The sequence below is a fragment of the Schistocerca americana genome, chromosome 8 (genome assembly GCF_021461395.2).
Source record: "Schistocerca americana isolate TAMUIC-IGC-003095 chromosome 8, iqSchAmer2.1, whole genome shotgun sequence".
In the NCBI taxonomy this organism is placed as follows: Eukaryota; Metazoa; Arthropoda; class Insecta; order Orthoptera; family Acrididae; genus Schistocerca; species Schistocerca americana.
The window spans coordinates 278,089,035-278,108,365 of NC_060126.1; the positions used below are offsets into that span (position 1 = coordinate 278,089,035).

The 19,331-nt window shown below is 44.8% G+C and overlaps 2 protein-coding genes across 2 annotated transcripts in view; one reads left to right on the top strand and one right to left on the bottom strand.

Moving 5' to 3' along the window:
• LOC124544747 overlaps window positions 1-19,331 on the top strand; it is a 233,705-nt gene that overhangs the window by 188,010 nt on the left and 26,364 nt on the right. Inside the window, exons 3-5 of the mRNA XM_047123408.1 lie at window positions 668-805; window positions 2,478-2,633; window positions 11,993-12,211. Coding sequence (XP_046979364.1) covers window positions 668-805; window positions 2,478-2,633; window positions 11,993-12,211 — 513 coding nt within the window. The remainder of the gene's footprint in view (window positions 1-667; window positions 806-2,477; window positions 2,634-11,992; window positions 12,212-19,331) is intronic.
• The window catches only part of LOC124544748 (Golgi-associated PDZ and coiled-coil motif-containing protein-like), a 136,801-nt gene that overhangs the window by 55,038 nt on the left and 62,432 nt on the right, over window positions 1-19,331 (bottom strand). The window lies entirely within an intron of this gene.

A 19,331-nucleotide genomic window follows, 5' to 3' on the forward strand; every position in this document is an offset into this window, starting at 1 on the left:
CCAACCCCTATACAGCGAGAGTTTCTACTTATCTTCGTGATTGCCAAACCCTGCCTTGGCCAACTAGGTCGTTGGATCTGTCCCCAACTGAGAACGTTGAAAGCATTATGGGCAGGGCCCTCCAACCATCTCGGGATTTTGACGACCTAACACGTCAATTGGACAGAATTTGGCACGATAGTCCTCAGGGGGATACCCAACAACTCCGTCAATAGATGCGAATAATTGCTTGATATGAGCCAGAGGTGGACCAACATCTACCGATTCATGATCCATCCGGATAATACCTTCGTGGGGCGTTGTTTTTTCTCTTACAGTGTATTTTAATTTCAATATCTTTTAGCATGTCACAGCATGATGTACGTAAGTAAGAGCTATTACAGTGTGGAGAAACTGTTTTTGGACTACCCGAAACACCTGAAACTCCAATAATTTGCTGAAACCATTAATGTGATAATTTGTAGAAATTAGATGATTCTGACATCATACTTTATTATAGTGACATAATAAATTATTATATCAACTTTTTATCATTATAATGAATATATGGTGCCCGTGTCTGTGTGAGGACAAAGTGCCAATGTGGTCATGATCTTGAAAGTGATGAGAAGATATTTAAAAAAAAAAACAGACTTAGTGGCGTGTTTAAAAAGTGTGTCCTTTCCAGTCGGTCAGCTCGCGGCAGCTGAAAGAAGAGCTGTCGAAGGACCAAATGAGCCGCAAGTTTGACTCTGCTTATGAACGACTGAACCACCGCCTCGGTTACATGGAAGCCAGGCTGGACGTGGGGGTCTCCAAGCTGCAGGTACGTGCACTTGTCCGTTATCTTGTTGTTATTACTAAATACTTGTTTAGGTGATTAAAATATATGTATGCCTGCGAGAGTGGAAGCAGCTGTCATCAAGGCTAAGTGTGGGACAACACCGTATTGAATTCCAGCAATACCGATGGAGGGCGCCACCAACTTTTAAGTCATTTTCAGCCAGGTGTCCGGATACTTCTTATCACACAGTGTATTTCGTCAATGTATCATTGCGCTGCAAGGGTGGCGCGGATGACAACCAAATGGGTTCTGCTACAAAATGAAATGGCATCCCAGACAATCACACCTGCTGTCGGGCCGTATGGCAGGTGACAGGTGACAGACAAGTTGGTATCCCACCACTGTCCAGGGCGTATCCAGGCACATCTTCGGCCTGGCTCACTGACTGGAGTGGAATTGTCTTCAGTGATGAGCTTCGCTCCAAACTCAGCCACGATAACCAGCAAAGACATGTCTGGAGATGCCATGGACAGCTGTGGGACGCCAACCTGATGTCGCCCGCCGTACGGCCCTATAACCAGGAGTGATGGTCTGATGTGCCATTTCGTTTCATAGCAGGACCACTTTCTTTGTCATTCGTGTCATCTTTAAAGCACAGCAGTACGTCGACCATATTCTACGCCCCGTTTTGTTGCCCATCATGGCAAACCATTTTGGCTTACATTTTAGCAAGATAATGCCCCTCCTCACACAACGAGTTTCTACTGTTTGTGTTTATGCTTGCCAAATCCTAGCTTGGCCAGAAAGGTCGTCGGATCTGGCATAGCGGGGTAAGTCTATTAGTGAAAACCGTAACATTCCTTATGGTATGTAACCTTCCATCAGGAATGCACTCGACGAATGAGATATTACTTTCAAAATGATGGAGCACAGCAGTCCGTTGTCTCTTTTTTTCAGGCTTTATTAAAGCAAATCTAGATTTCGGCTAGTATCTTGCCAGTATCAACGCACCATTTCATAGTTTCAAGACATGTCCTAGTGTGCCAGTCCCCTATTGTTCGGGTTTCTGTCACAATTCATTAAAGACTAGAATGAACTGCGACAGAAGCCCGAACAACAGGGGACTGGCACATTAGGACAAGTCTTGAAACTATGAAATGGTGCGTTGATAATGGCAAGATACTGGCCGAAATCTAGATTTGCTTTAATAAAGCCTGAAAGGAAGAGACAACGGACTGCTGTGCTCCATCATTTCGAAAATCCTTACATTAGTTACTGAGATTAGCCTCCACATACTGACCAGAGAAACGCAGTAGGGGACCGTAATTTATCATGTACAGACAGTGCGCTAACACTGTGGTGGCACGCTACACAGTAAAGATAGAACAATTAGAACACTCCAAGTGCACAGGTTGGTAGGCGACAGCCAGTGAAACTACCCCCCCCCCCCCCCCCCCCCCCTTTGGAACAAAGCAATGGAATAGCCCAGTGCGCAGTTCGAAAATGCGTTTCTGCGCATGTTCCACGCTATCTTTCGCGAGACCTACTTCCCACCTACCTATTTCTCTCAGGCATAAGTACGATAGTACTATACTATTATAACCGGCCGGCTTTTCATTTAACTTTGCGGAGTAATGAGGGGGACGAATTTCTTGTTGTGAAGAGCTACAACAACAGCCCTTCACCATTGTCACGTAATGCCGACCTGTTGCAGTCCAGCGTGGAGATGGCCAGCGAGCGTGTGGAGGCGGCGGTGCGGGGGCGGCAGTCCGGCGCCAGCACCGACGCCGCCCTGCTGGACCTCAGTGTCAACGTCGCGGACCTGCGGCGCCGCGTCGACGATTGCCAGGCACGCAGCAACGACACCGTGGTAAGAGCAGACGGCCATGGGCGTCCGCAGAATTTATTCGGGGCGGACCAACATTTAAAAATTGCCACTTTTGATATAATTGAGTTGCTCAGTTTCGAGACGTGTCACACCACAAGAACTACATTTTACAGGAAAAAAATACCAGCTTTTTATGTCCCATATAACCCATAGTTATGTACCCATTTCTTGAAATGTGTGTCAATTCTGTAATGAATAAAAACTCTGTAGTCCAGATTCCAGGAGTGGCCCCTACCCCTTTAGGACGCCAATGCTCTCGACCCCACGTCGGCAACCGTTGAGAACCACGCTGACGGGTGCGATGCTGTCGTCACTGAGCATATCCCTGGATGATAATATACGTAACAGCTCTCTAACAGAGACGGCCGGTCCTAACAGAAGGAAAAGAAGAAGAAACCATCGCAGTCAAAACTTGTTACGCAAGCGATGGAAACAGAGTAGCGAAGAAGACCTATCAAGTAAGCAGTTCCTGCCTTCAATTGCAGGTAGCATCCAAAAGTTCCCGAAATACGATATTATTACTAAGCATTTTGTGAAGGTGGGACCTCATAGACCGTAAATTTAAAAAAATATCTTACTTTACGACCAAGAGCTGAAAATAATTTTTTGCTACAACCGGTTTCAGTCCTCAGACTTATCAGGTATCTTAAGACATTTAAAACACGATACATGGCGATATAAAACCAATGGCGTAAAATAGCATAAAATACATAGTAAATCACTTGCCAAATACTGTCAATAAAAATGCAGAACGAAGACTAACAGTGTTTGACATATTTTATTACTGACTGTACATTATATTTTACTACTTGACACACAACACTTGATGAATTTTGTGCCATTTGACGCAACAGGTTTTACATCGCTTTGTTAGCCGTTTTAAATGTTGTAAGGTACCTGGTGATGGAATCAGGACTCAGACTTGTTGTAATAAAGAAGTATTTATTACACGCTCTTGGAGGTAAACTATGAGTTCAATTTGATATTTTGTTTTTTTAATTATTATGTCTTGCTAAGATCTTATTCTGCACCATCATCTTCAGTGTAGTCCTCTTGAGAGCGAATACACCGATTTCAACGTTTGTGCCACTTTTGAAACACATCCTGGAAGTGTATGTTAGGGTATTCAGTACTCTCTGCTATTTCGTTTCAATACTCCCCACGAATCAAATCTTCGACCGTTCAAAACTGTTTTCATCTTGGAGAAGAGGAAGAAGCCACAAGACTTAAACTCTGGTGAGTACGGCTGGTTGACGAAAAAGTGGAATCTTGTTTTTAGTCAAACATTCCTGAACAATGTAGGCGGTACGCTACAGCGCTTTGTCATGGTTGAGTAGCCAGTCGTTCGAACGCCATTTTTGTGGTATTTTCTCTTCAAGTGCTCCCTCCACCTTCTTAGAACATCTTTATTGATCATCTAACCAGGAGGAACGAATTCCTTATGGCAGTCTCTTTTATATACACGGTCCAGTCACATTAATCTGACCACCGCCTATATTCCACGTCAACGTTCAATAACCACTCCAGACGGCAGATGGCAGCACTAGCCGTGTAGCGTATATAAAGCGTGTTCGGAGGATGGGGAACTCCGCAAGCCACCTAATGATGGTTAGCGGATGCTTCTGGTACAAGTAAGTGATACCCCCTACGTTGTTCCGATCGCGAATGGTGCGTCCGAGGCATGATTGTCGGTGAGCCTCTGCATTGGCTCTTATTTGTCGAATTTTCTCGCCGTGGTCTTTGGAGAAATGTATGTGGGAGGAAGTAATAAGCTGTCAGAGAGTCAAACAAGATATTACTTTTGCCCGTGTGCCTCTCACTTAATGACGACGACGAGGTATAAGAGCCAACACACAGGCTTACCGACATTCATTCTTCCCACGCACCATTCGCGAGTGGAGGATGCTGGGGGGGGTCACTTAGTTGTATCGAAAGTACCCTCCGCGAACCACCATTTGATGGCTTCCGGAGTATGATGCAAATGTAGATAGTACCGCCGTTGTCGTAATGCGTAAACGGAGCAATTTATCTTAAGTGCAAAATGGCATGATCATTGGCTTTCGGACCAAGCGTGGAAGCACTTCCGAAACGGCTGTTTGTAAACTGTTCACGTCCCGCCATTATTGAAGTGTAGTGTGCATGGCAAAATGGCGCTACCTAAAACTGGAACGACGGCTGCAGAGATGTGTACGAGCGAACAAACGTGAACCTCTTGAGCAGCTGGTCGCCCCAATGAACCAAGTGGCTACCAATAGTGTCTCTACAAGACCGTTCTGCTAAAGTTGCTGTATATGAGCCTCCGCAGCAGGCACCTGGTTCATGCCCCCTTGCTCACTGCTATTCATCGGCGACTAAGGCTGGAATTTAAACGCGAATACCTCTATCGGACGTCCACTGAGTGGCAACGCGTGACCTTTTCAGATGAATCACGTTTTATGCTTCATTACGCGGATGCCCGTAAACATGTATGGCGTGTAACTTCTGAAAGCTTATACATCAGCTGGAAGCAGGAGCGTTATGGTCCGTGGAACGTTTTCGTGGCATTCCCTGGGTAATCTCGTCATTATGGACGGCACAATGGATGAACACAAGTATGCATCTATCCTTGGTGGACCAAGTCCACCCCTAATTGCGGTTTTCCCTCGGTACAATGGTATGTAGGGGCAATGCAATGTGTCACACAGTTCGCAGTCTACGAGCGTGGTTCGGGGGGCACCAGGGTGAGTTTACCGTACTCCCCTGGCCACCAAACACGCCGGATTTAATCCCAACCGAGAATCTGTGTGACCACCTCGATCAGGGTGTTCGCGCCATAGATCCTCAAACGACAAAACCTAAAGCAGCTGGTACTGTCTAGAACCTCACTGACCCTCTTCCTGCACGTCTAGCAGCGATCCGCGCTGACAAAGTTGGTTATTCAGGCTCCTGATAGGGGATCACATTAATGTGACTGGAAAGTGTATGTAAATAGGACTTAATGCTACTCTTGACTCGCTGACTTTTCTTTGGCCGAGGAGAAGGGCTCTTCCGCTACAAGTGCTGCACAGTTCAGGGTAATAGCCATAAATTAAACTTGGGTGAACAGTGAAACCCCCTGGAAGATTCATTCGATTAGAAACTGAAGTTCCCTGCAAACTCCCAGGCGATGTTGTTGTCGATGATGTAGGCCGGTTTTTGGAATGCTTGTATCAGTCCACGAGCTTGCTTCAACGTTCGGCGCGTTCACGCTGCGGTTTTCCCACGTTGAAAACAAAACTTCATACAGAAACGCTGCTCTTTCAAGTCAGCCATTGCTAAACCGCAAACTAAACGGGACAAGTGAATGGAAATATGCTCACCAACGACTAACCAAACCCCTGAGCTGGCAGCCACTTGCCACACTGATTCAAAAAACACCTAGCGTTATTTTTATATGGTAACTCGTATAAACATTTGAGTGCAAAATTCAAATTTCGGGTTCTTTCGCATACAACAGGTCACAGAAGAAAAGTAAAAAACTGTACAATCATAAATAGTGCTTAGAGATGAATTACGGGAGAGATATTTATGAAGAAGGTAGTGTTGGTAGGAAATTTAACTCTTTCTCAAAAATATTCCTTGAACACTCTGAGTCTTGGTTCCTCTAAAACAAATAACGGTAAAATCAAAAATAAGTGAGGACAAGAGAATGATAACTCCTGCGTTTAAGGCATCTTATCCTAGGAAGAGTGCACTCTACCTAATTTAGAGGACAATTGTAGTCAAGAATTGAAAAACAACATTATTGTAAAATCAGTCAGTCTGTTATTATGAAGTAAAATTTGCGCACGATGTAAAAACACTCCAAGGATAGGGCAAGACCTATTTGGAACACTATAAAACAAAACAGACAAGAAATAATTTGAACGAAACTGAGCCCTCCGAAGATGGCTCTGGCACACACACACACACACACACACACACACACACACACACACACACAAGTCATTGGTCACCAAACTGAATTATTACTTCCACACACTGGGGACCAACTTCGCGCCCACTAATAATCAACCAAACACAGATGCATTACATTTATTTGTACAGATACTGTATACGCCACCAAGAGACCTTAGTTGCAAACATACAAACCGAACAGACATTAGTAACAGGCATTTCGTCAGGAGCTGAGGAGATTACAAAATTAATCAGCTCACCAAGTAACAGTAATTTTGTTGGCTATGATGATGTTTCTAGGAGATTATTGACGTTCTGAATTTGCTATGATTACACTCGAGCTATCTTTTATCAGTCAATGATTCAACGCATTTTTCCTGACATTTATGTACGCTACATATGCTGTGGTAGTACCCACCTATAAAACTGAAGATAAGCAAGCAATATCTAATTACAGACCTATTTCAACCCTTCCATTATTTTTAAAAGTGTCGGCGAAAGTGGCCTAAGATGAACCACTAACTCATTTAACTAAGCAGATGTTGTTGCGTGAATCTCAGTTTGGTTGCCATAAAGTATTCTCCTTACACAATGAATGAATGAGCCCAATTGTTGAAGACCATTTATAGTTCTACGTAGCTTACAGTTGTAGCTCCTCTGTGTAACCAGTGGCGGTAACGGGAATCGTTTCAGGTGAGAGAGAATGGTTTCGAGGTGGTAGGGAGTGAGGGGAGCTACGTGTCAGCAGCAACAGGTAGATTCCGTATGTACAAAAGGCCTCGGTTTGGCTTACCAAAGTGATATTTCCAACATACTTTCTTTTACTACAGAATTTGAGACTGATAATATTTTCAGTCAGCAAGATTATTGGTAAACACATACATTGGTGCTATCAATCCATAAGTACACGACATATACATTGCTACCTATGCAATGATTACAGCAGGTGGTTAACTGACCACGATAGTATTGAGTCTGTTAAAGTCTTATCGGATGCTCTGCAGTCGTACAAACTATACAGGAAGCGAACAGAGATGTAACAATATATAAAATAGACAAAGACGAGCTGTACATATACACCACCCTGTCGAAGTCAGGACGGGGCAGTATTACTTTTACATGGTGTATTAGAACTGAGCCGAAACAGAAATGTCTTACAATGCTGGTAGCTGTTGTTACAGAAAAACGACATCAATAAACGGTAAGACGACTGCACAGCCAACTCTGAGCTAGAGGCCACAGTTGTCAGCTCAATGCAGATCTTACCTTTGGTGACGATTTTAACGTGGATTTTAAATGCGTCGCCACACATACGAAAAAATAGGACACTCGGGGAAGTAAACAGTTGCTTGTTTGTGACGCGAGTTTGTGGAAATACTAAATACACTAGTGTGAAGACTGTAAGGCTTACAGACCTAAAGAAAAAAAACGGAACAACGACGCTATCGAGTAGTTCGTTTGTTAAATAACACAAACTTGTGGTCGCAGTTTTATGGGCACACTACCAAAATTTCATGGCGAACAACGTGATTATACGAGTAAATTTTGAATCTGGATGAACTGCATAACGAGGAACGGTGGATCAAATCCAAGACAATTATTACATGCGAAGAATATGGTTAAATGAAGCGCATGTCTCTAGTTTTTCTTTCCATGATTTCCAATACGCTTGTAACAATCGAGTATTACTCTTACATACCAAAGGCACTTTTGTCAGCTGTTCTTTCGACTGCTGAAAGTCATTCTGTACAATGATTCTCCCTCTTCGAACACGGCCTAAGTTATTCCCGGTGAATAACATTCTATCTATCTATCACAGAACAACGCAAAAGGGTAAGTATCTGAATTTCTAGTGTACTTTAATCAACAAATCCGACACGGAAACTGTTAATTACACCTAGCCGCTACCCAACTTTTATTACGAAGAGATTCACAAATACTTTCAAGATGTCAATAAATTAAGGTCATTAAACTGTCAAAAAAGCAATTCTGATGTCCAGCGGTAACTGAGACGGCCTGGGCAACACCGTGTTTATGAGCAATAAATCAATTCATGCAGTTGTGTTATGTAATATAACAGCTTGATATTAAATTCAGAGGAAAACCTGCTTACAGTTGGCATTTTAATGCATGACAGTGTGACAGCATGCATTTGTCTTCAAGCTTTAATTTTAACTATGCGCTACACATATTATATAATCCATCGACAATTGCTGTAAGCCAAGGTAGTTTCGTTTCCTTTGCATAACACAGATAACAGTTACGGTATGTAAATGAAGACTGAATGTGTAAGCCTGTTACGTCACGCAACCACGTTCCATAATCCCCGAATTAAAAACGCAGCACTACAGGCACTCAGTAAGAAATGCCAACTGTGTCACTTTTGATGTATGTTTCATGGTAACATATGCTACGGCCGACTAGACGCTTCATAGATCTGTTTCAGAAAAAAAAGTGCAGTTTGAAAACTCAGTTTATCTTTGGTGGTTGTGATTTAATACTGCAGCTTACACCCATCGGAGTCTGATTATTGGCCTATACAGTACTTACTGTGGACTGAAATTCAAATATATTATTCTGTCTCTGCGCAATATGTTAGTATCCAGTATGTTGGTTGGTTGATTTAAAAGGAGGTGAGGGTGTCATTGGTCCCTTGCTATTGATAAAATAAATATAAAAGAGAAAAAATAAAACAAGCGAGACGTAGAGCGCAAAACCAAAAGGAAGGAAGAACGACAGAAAGCCAACAAACATTACAAGGAACAAAAGAGGGCAAGAAAACCACAAAGAGACGCAAGAAACAGGCAGAAAAGATTAAAACAAGAAAGCAGATTACATATGGCTGGCTGACCACGAAAATAAAAAGGAGAAGCCAGCCGATTACATATGGCTGGCTGACCACGAAAATAAAAAGGATAAGCCAGCCACTCCAACACATTAAAACCTCCACCCTAAAAGCACTAGGGTGGACGACACAGAGGGACAAAGGACATCGAAAACTTAGATCAAATGTTAAAACCCACGTTTACGTATAAAACGTGAAACTAAATGAGCCCATGAGGCGTTATCAGATAAAATTAGCGGCAATGAGTCCGGTAACCGAAGATTTCGTTGCAGGGCAGTCAAGGTATGACAGTGCACTAGAATATGGGCCACTGTCGATCGGGCGTCACACCGACACTGAGGTGGGTCTTCACGGCACAGAAGATAGCTGTGGGTGCCCCAAGCGAAGCAAATGCGGAGCCGGCAGAGAACAACAGACTCACTGCGAGAGGGCCGCATGGAGGACTTCCACACATTCGTAGTCTCATTAATGACACGCAGTTTATTGGGCGTACTGGGGTTACGCTATTCCGTTTCCCAAAGCCGAAAAACATAGCGGTGAAATAACGAACGCAGCTCAGTTTCAGAGATGCCCCTCTCCAGAAGCGGTTTCCGCGTAGCCTGTTGGGCCAGCCTGTCAGCAAGTTCGTTGCCTGGGATTTCAACGTGTCTCAGGGCCCACACAAACACCACTGAACGACTGGATCGCTTCAGAGCATGGTCTGACTCGTGGATGGTGGCTACCAAAGGATGGCGAGGGTAGTACTTGAGTACTTGACAGCTTGTAGGCTGCTAAAGGAGTCAGTACACAGAAGAAACGACTCCCCAGGGCATGAACGGATGTGCTCAAGAGCACGGGATATAGCCACCAGCTCTGCAGTGAGAACAATGCAGCCTCAGGCAAGAAATGCTGTTCAATATGGCCCCTGTGAACGTAGGGGAAGCCAACGAGGCCATCAGCCATCGAGCCGTCGGTGTAAACCACTTCAGAGCCCCTGAACACGCCAGAGAATCGAAATGAGAGCGAAGAGCTGCGGGGTTAACTGAGTCCTTAGGGCCATGCAAAAGAACCAGACAAAGCTGTGGCCTAGGTGTGCACCATGGAGGCGTTCGTGAATGGACTTCGAGTATAGGTGGTAAAGGCACGGGCTCCAGTTTGGATAGAAGCGATCGGAAGCGAACAGCAATTGTAAGCCACGACCTGGGCCGCCGATGCGGGAAATGAACCGACGTTGGTGAGAAAAGGAGACGGTAATTCGGATGTGCAGGAGAACTACGAACGTGTGCAACGTAACTGGCGAGTTGTTGTACACGCCTAACCTTCAATGGAGGGACTCCTGCCTCCGGTAGGACGCTGCAGGTCACCGGACTCGTCCTAAAAGCTCCCGTCGCAATTCGAACCCCACAGTGGTGCACTGGGTCGCATAAACGCAACGCTGAGGACGTCGCCAAACCATAAACCGGACTCCCATAGTCAAGGGGGGATTGAACAAGGGCTCTATAGAGCAGCTGCAACAGCGTAGAGCGATCTGCGCCCCAGCTGGTGTTGCTCAGGCAACGGAAGGCATTGAGGTGCTGCCAGCACTTCTGCTTACGCTGACGAAAGTCAGGAAGTCAAGTCAATTGGGCGTCGAAAACCAGTCCTAAGAGTCAATATGTCTCTACTACATTGAGAAGGTCGGCATTAAGGTAAAGTTCTGGTTTCGGATGAACGGTACGACGCCGAAAGAAGTGCATAACAAACGACTTTGCAGCTGAAAACTGGAAGCCGTCGGATAGAGCCCATGACTGCGCCTTGTGGAGGGCTCCCTGTAGCCACCGCTCAGCAACACCAGTACAGGAGTAGCAGTACGAAACGCAGAAGTCGTCTGCATACAGAGAATGTGAGACGGACGGCCCTAAAGCTGCTGCTAGGCCGTTAATGGCCACTAAAAATAGAGATACACTCAATACAGAGCTCTGAGGTCCACACTCCAGTCTGCCTTGATTAAAGCCCATCTGGGTACGCGTCCGTGGGCATGACGCGAGGGGAGTGAAAGGACGATGGGAAAGTGGTCACTACCACTCAGGTCCTCATGAGCTCTCCAGTGGAGAGATGGGAGAAGGCCAGGACTGCAGACGGAGAGATCAATGGCCGACTATGTGCCATGTGCCACACTAAAATGTGTGGTGGCACCTGTATTTAAGACGCAGAGGTCAAGTTGGGACAGTAACTTTTCGACATCTCTACCTCGGCCAATTAGCACGGTGCCACCCCACAAGGGGTTATTGGCGTTAAAATCTCCCAAAAGTAGGAAAGGTTTAGGAAGCTGATCAGTCAATGCAGCTAATACGCTCAGCGGTGCTGCACCATCTGGAGGAAGATATACATTGCATACAGTTATTTCCTGCGTCGTAGTTATTCTGACAGCCACAGCTTCAAGTGGGGTTTGAGGGGGCACAGTCTCACTACAGACTGAGTTCAGGACATAGACGCAAACTCGACCTGACACTCGATTATAGTCGCTATGATTCATGTGTGTGTGTGTGTGTGTGTGTGTGTGGAAGCGCGCGGCGCGCGGCGCGCTCTACTACTACTGAGGGACACGGCCCTGGTCCGGCAGGCGGCGATGGCCAGCTCGAGCGCGCACCGGCTGGAGGACATCGCGTCGTCGCTGGCGCAGCTGCGCTACGACTTCAACCGGACTCTGGCCTCCGCCAGCACGGAGCTGCACGACGCCAGCGACCAGGCGTCCTCCGGACCTGGCGTGCCAGACCCCAGCGACTACGTCGAGAAGGTCGTCGTCGCCATGGAGAAGCAAGTCAGCAACCTCGCCAACAAGGCAAGTCAGCGCTCTGCTGCCGAGTTTTTATTTTATCCATTACCAATGAACCCGGCAAAGCTTCGCAACTGCTAAATATGTACGGATCTACGTCCTAATCTAATTCTCCCCCCCCCCCCCCCCGGGTCTTTCTGTCCTCCTCCACCGTGTAATGGTACTTGAATTACGCAACCATTACGGCACCTCACCTGAACCTCTCGATACCAGCTATATTCTACTGTGTTTCTGCAAAGTAGTTGACATATTTCTGAGACAACATTCAGATTTGATTTCATTTGTGATACATCGATATGTCTATATTGCAATGATATTATTCTTATGTGTACTCTTTCTCTTGTCACTATGATCTTTGACGTACTTGTAACTCTGATTTTTGGGCGCGTAAGCGATTATTAGTTAGTTAGTTAGTTGTTAAGTTGTTAGAGAGTCGGACCTTGAGACGGTCAAGTGTTGGACGTCATGTTGGAAAGACGGATATTGTAGTTAGCTTATAAAATGTGAGGAAGATGTTTTCAAGTACGTTTTGTATTGTGAAGTGATGTTTTGTGAGTTACGTGATATTGCAATTAAAAGGAAGTGTAACTTAAATTCGGAGTGCTGATTATTTTTTTTTACATCACCATTGTGCTAAATTTGAAAGGTTTAATCTCCAAGAATGGTTTGAGAAGCGCATCTACAAAACTTTTGAATATAGCAGAATAAAACCTAGGCCTCTTTGCATCCGAGCTTGGAATCATAACCACCTAGATTTTCAACGATTGAGCCATGATTTTACGACGAGACCAGCGTGGGAAACACAAAAAGATGAGTGCCTAGTTTTTTCATTATTACATGAAATGACTTAACTGTGCTCTAATGACACCTGCCACATAATATGACTGTTGTTGCCCGATAATGCAGTATTTAGCAGCGTGAGCAACACCACAATCGTTATTAAAATTTTAACCTTTGTTGTGGTAGGGTTGTTAGAACCGCCACCACCTCCTCTCTTACCAACACCCACCCCATCTCCCGCTCTCCTTCCATCTGCTGCTCCCACCCCCTCTCCATGTCCATTTCCTTCCTTTCCCCCTCTGTACATCTCCTCCTCACCCCCGCCCCCCTCTCTGATCTTATTTACTGTTACTGCAAACGAAACTTTGATTGGGAACTGAAGTCACTTAAAATTAATGGATAAATTGGTTGGGATCATTTGCGTATGGGGTATGCGAAAGAGCTGCATATGGGAAGATAGTAGCTTCAATGACAGAATTTTACACAGTTTTAATCTGCGAACGGGTAGGATTAGCTACGAAGTTTCGGACGATTCAGACTCCATAGCGAAAGTCTAATCATAAACCGAAAAGCCATAAATACAACATTCCTGTTTTCAGTTCACAAATCGACTGCGGGGAAGAAGACAAAACAGCAAACTGCTGTGTATATAATTTTTGTTTAAAATTATATATACCGAGTAACAATATACAGAGGTGACACACACACACACACACACACACACACACACACACACACACACACACACACACACACACACACTGTAATTACTATTTCAGAATAAAAACAAGGCACTGTGCAAGCTGCCGGCCGCGGTGGTCTAGCGGTTCTAGGCGCTCAGTCCGGAACCGCGGGACTGCTACGGTCGCAGGTTCGAATCCTGCCTCGGGCATGGATGTGTGTGATGTCCTTAGGTTAGTTAGGTTTAAGTAGTTCTAAGTTCTAGGGGACTGATGACCACAGATGTTAAGTCCCATAGTGCTCAGAGCCATTTGAACCATTTGAACCACTGTGCAAGCTGGTGGTGGTTCCATAATGGTGTCTCCTGTGTTTACATGGAATGGACTGTGTCCTCTAGTCCAAGTGAACCGAGCATTAACTGAAAATAGTTATGTTCAGCTACTTGGAAACCATTTTCTGCCTTACATGGAGTTTGTGTTCCCAAACAATAAAGGAATTTTTACGGATAACAATGCGCCATGTCACCGGACCACACTTGTTCGCGATTGGTTTGAAGAACATTGTGGACAATTAGAGCTAATGATTTGGCCATCCAGATCGCCCGACGTGAATCCCATCGAACATATATGGGACATAATCGAGAGGTCAGCCCGTCGACAAAATCCTGCACCGTCAACACTTTCGCAATTATGGACGCCTGTATAGGCAGCATGGCTCAGTACTTCTGCAGGGGACTTCCGACGACTTGTTGAGTCCACGCCATGTCCCGTTGCTGCACTAGGCGTGGCAAAAAGCGTGACACTATATCAGGAGCATCCCATGACTTTTGTCACCTGAGTGTAATATGGCATAAACGACATGTCGAATGATTTAAATGCTCTGCTGTCGCAGTTGAAATTATCTGCGAGGGGGAAAAAAACCATACACAGGGTGGTCCATTGATCGTGACCGGGCCAAATATCTCACGAAATAAGCGTCAAACGAAAAAACTACAAAGTACGGAACTTGTCTAGCTTGAAGGGGGAAACACGATGGCGCTATGGTTGGTCCGCTAGATGGCGCTGCCATGGGTCAAACGAATATCAACTGCGTTTTTTAAAAATTGGAACCCCATTTTTATTACATATTCGTGCAGTACGTAAAGAAATATGAATGTTTTAGTTGGACCACTTTTTTCGCTTTGTGATAGATGGCGCTGTAATAGTCACAAACATATGGCTCACAATTTTACACGAACAGTTGGTAACAGGTAGGTTTTTTAAATTAAAATAGAGAACGTAGGTACGTTTGAACATTTTATTTCGGTTGTTCCAATGTGATACATGTACCTTTGTGAACTTATTTCTGAGAACTCATGCTGTTACAGCGTGATTACCTGTAAATACCACATTAATGCAATAAAGGCTCAAAATGATGTCCGTCAACCTCAATGCATTTGGCATACGTGTAACGACATTCCTCTCAACAGCGAGTAGTTCGCCTTCCGTAATGTTCGCATTGACAATGCGCTGACACATGTTGTAAGGTGTTGTCGGTGGATCACGATAGCAAATACCCTTCAACTTTCCCCACAGAAACAAATCGGGGACGTCAGATCCGGTAAAAGTTCGGCCCATGGTATGATGCTTCGGCGACCAATCCACCTGTCATGAAATATGCTATTCAATACCGCTTCAACCGCACGCGAGCTATGTGCCGGACATCCATCAGGTTGAAGTACATTGCCATTCTGCAACGCAGTGAAACATCTTGTAGTAACATCGGTAGAACATTACGTAGGAATTCAGCATACACTGCACCATTTAGATTGCCCTCGATAAAATGGGGGCCAATTATCCTTCCTCCCATAATGCTGCACCATACATTAACCCGCCAAGGTCGCTGATGTTCCACTTGTCGCAAACATCGTTGATTTTCCGTTGTCCAATAGCGCATATTATACCGGTTTACGTTACCGCTGTTGGTGAATGACGCTTCGTCGCTAAATAGAACGCATGCAAAAACTCTGTCATCGTCCCGTAATTTCTCTTGTGGCCAGTGGCAGAACTGTACACGACGTTCAAAGTCGTTGCCATGCAATTCCTGGTGCATAGAAATATGGTACGGGTGCAATCGATGTTGATGTAGCATTCTCAACACCGACGTTTTTGAGATTCCCGATTCTCGCCCAATCTGCCCGCTACTGATGTGCGGATTAGCCGCGACAGCAGCTAAAACACCTAGTTGGGCATCATTATTTGTTTCTGGTCGTGTTTGACGTTTCACATGTGGCTGAACACTTCGTGTTTCCTTACATAACTTAACTATCCGGCGAAAGGTCCAGACACTTGGATGATGTCGTCCAGGATACCGAGCAGCATACATAGCACACGCCCGTTGGGCATTTTGATCACAACAGCCATACATCGACCTTTTCCGCAATTGGTAAACGGTCCATTTCAACACCGGTAATGTATCACGAAGCAAATACCGTCCGCACTGGCGGAATGTTACGTGATACCACGTCCTTATACGTTTGTGACTATTACAGCACCATCTATCACAAAGCGAAAAAAGTGCTCCAACTAAAACATTCATATTTCTTTACGTACTGCACGAATATGTAATAAAAATGGGGGTTCCTATTTAAAAAAAACGCAGTTGATATTAGTTTGACCCACGGCAGCGCCATCTAGCGGGCCAACCAGAGCACCATCTGGTTTCCCCCTTCAAGCTAGACAAGTTTCGTCCTTGGTAGTTTTTTCGTTTGACGCTTATTTCGTGAGATATTTGGCCCGGTTACGATCAATGGACCTATGCCCGTCAGAATGTTTATTAGCGTTCAGAGAAAAATTGGAAGAAAATCGGTCAAGAACTTTTAGAGATTTTCGTTACCAACGTCTTGCTTTTATACAGGGTATTACAAAAAGGTAAGGCCAAACTTTCAGGAAACATTCCTCACACACAAAGAAAGAAAATATGTTATGTGGACAAGTGTCCGGAAACGCTTACTTTCCATGTTAGAGCTCATTTTATTACTTCTCTTCAAATCACATTGATCATGGAATGGAAACACACAGCAACAGAACGTACCAGCGTGACTTCAAACACTTTGTTACAGGAAACGTTCAAAATGTCCTCCGTTAGCAAGGATACATGCATTCACCCTCCGTCGCATGGAATCCCTGATGCGCTGATGCAGCCCTGGAGAATGGCGTATTGTATCACAGCCGTCCACAATACGAGCACGAAGAGTCTCTACATTTGGTAAAGGGGTTGCGTAGACAAGAGCTTTCAAATGCCCCCATAAATGAAAGTCAAGAGGGTTGAGGTCAGGAGAGCGTGGAGGCCATGGAATTGGTCCGCCTCTACCAATCCATCGGTCACCGAATCTGTTGTTGAGAAGCGCACGAACACTTCGACTGAAATGTGCAGGGGCTCCATCGTGCATGAACCACATGTTGTGTCGTACTTGTAAAGGCACATGTTCTAGCAGCACAGGTAGAGTATCCCGTATGAAGTCATGATAACGTGCTCCATTGAGCGTAGATGGAAGAACAAACTAAAATGAGCTCTAACATGGAAATTAAGCGTTTCCGGACACATGTCCACGTAACATCTTCTCTTTATTTGTGTGTGAGGAATGTTTCCTGAATGTTTGGCCGTACCTTTTTGTAACACCCTGTATATTAGTATAGACGACGGTTTTCGGCTCAGTTACTGTAGAAATACGGAGACTATCCACTTATCTGCATTATTTCGGCAGAATGTGTTTCTATCTTTCACCTAATGTTCAGGAGGGTTAATACGCTTACGATATTACTATCGCTTTAGCAACTGCGTTTTGAATGTTGCAACCTGCATACAGAGCGTAAAACGTTCCTTCCGTCCATCCTCGGAGTTTCTGTAGCGGGGCGCGGAAATCGCAAAAGCGTCCGCGGCCACAACGCATGCACTCCCAAGCCGTCCCCACACGCGCCGCGTTATCACCGCGAAGCATGCCAGACACAGCACCCGTCGTTGTTGCTGCACTCTCCGAAACGACCTGGTAACATCCCTCAGAACGTGTTCCTCACCGCGATTTACCATCGCAAATCTGCATCTGGAGAGAAAATCACACAGCCTACGAAAATGGACGCGCGTAAAATAGGTGCCTTAACATTCTTCGCAATCGACGAAGAAGAGCGGAGAAAACTGCGAATGTCTGTTGTGGTAATTCGTATTTTAGCGCTAAATAAATACTGCTGCTGCTTGATTGAGTCTATGAAGATATACATTTGTTCCCGTGAGTACATGCTAAATATGTTGTCCCCCTTACAGCATGAACTTCACTGAGCGGCGAGTGAAACATCGAGTGATGTAGTCTGCAGTATTGCAGTTCATCGACCCATGTTCGCTGGCACATTCACAAAAACGAAGAAACTCTTTCCTGAACGAAGAGCATTCTTATTTACAGTATTAAATTTAATAAGAAAGCCCCAGAATCATTTAGAAAACTCAAGGTGAAAAAAATATAGATTAGCCAACCGCGAACCTGTTCCTTTCCCTTTGCAATTCACGACTCTCCAATCTACGCTACAGGTTAACATTGTGGTAGTGTCTTAGTTGTGTGTTGTATAATTTCCACGAATGTCTGAAGGCTGTAACTATAGACGTCATTATTTGATATTTAATTGTATCGCTTCGTATCAAAAACGACGCCCTTTTGATAAATCACCAATGCATCGTAGCACTGAAACTGCGTAGTTTCACAGGACATAAGCTATTATACAAAAAGCACCAAATAAGAAAAGCCTTTACTACATACATGTACTTTAGTTATTATACTATAATAAATCGCACCAAAAAAGATACGTTTTCGAGATCCTCACCGTGCCGCTGCTTGGAAACAGGTTCTATTCGTAGCACGTACTTTCAATACCAAAGCCACCAAATACAGAGTTCAACTATGTGACTTAATCCAATATGGCGTCTACTATGTTCTACTTGCAACGTAAAACCGATGTTGTATCTCACTGGTCACATTCCTCTCCACGAGGCAAAAATATAACTTGACAGTCTTCCTTTCAAGCTTTGCACTGTACTCAAACGTGCAATCCGACGCTGTGACGTCATTGAACTACCAGTGCCTCGTCCATGAATGCTTTCCACGTCCTGTGAGAGGATGCCTTTATAGCGATATGCGGAGCGCGAGGCAAATAACGCGACGTAGTGAGCCGCAAAATTAATCGAAAATGTTTATTGGCAGACCCAGATTAATTAACTGCACAGCTAAGCTTGCTAAGTCAATTCAAATAACGGTCGCCAGCTTCGCTTTGACCCATGAGGCATGGTTAAACTTCCCACTACTCCAATATCAATCAATAGCTGAAAGCTCGGTGGCTACCCTACTACTCACAGCGGGATTATACCACTGGGCTGGAAAATGCCATCTGATTGAAAATATCCTGAAAAACCTATGTAAAGTGGAATCGACCGTTAGATGTCACGAGAGGCGGACCAGCCACTATAAAAGGAAATGAGGAGTATTTTGATGTCAGTGGAGAATCAGTAGCACCAGAATGGCTCGATCAGGGAAACTCTGTTACTTATAACGTGAGCTATTCGTTGGACGTCACCTTAGTAACAAATCCATCACGGACATTCAACTCTTACAATTCTGCCCAAGTCGATTGTTGGTGATGTC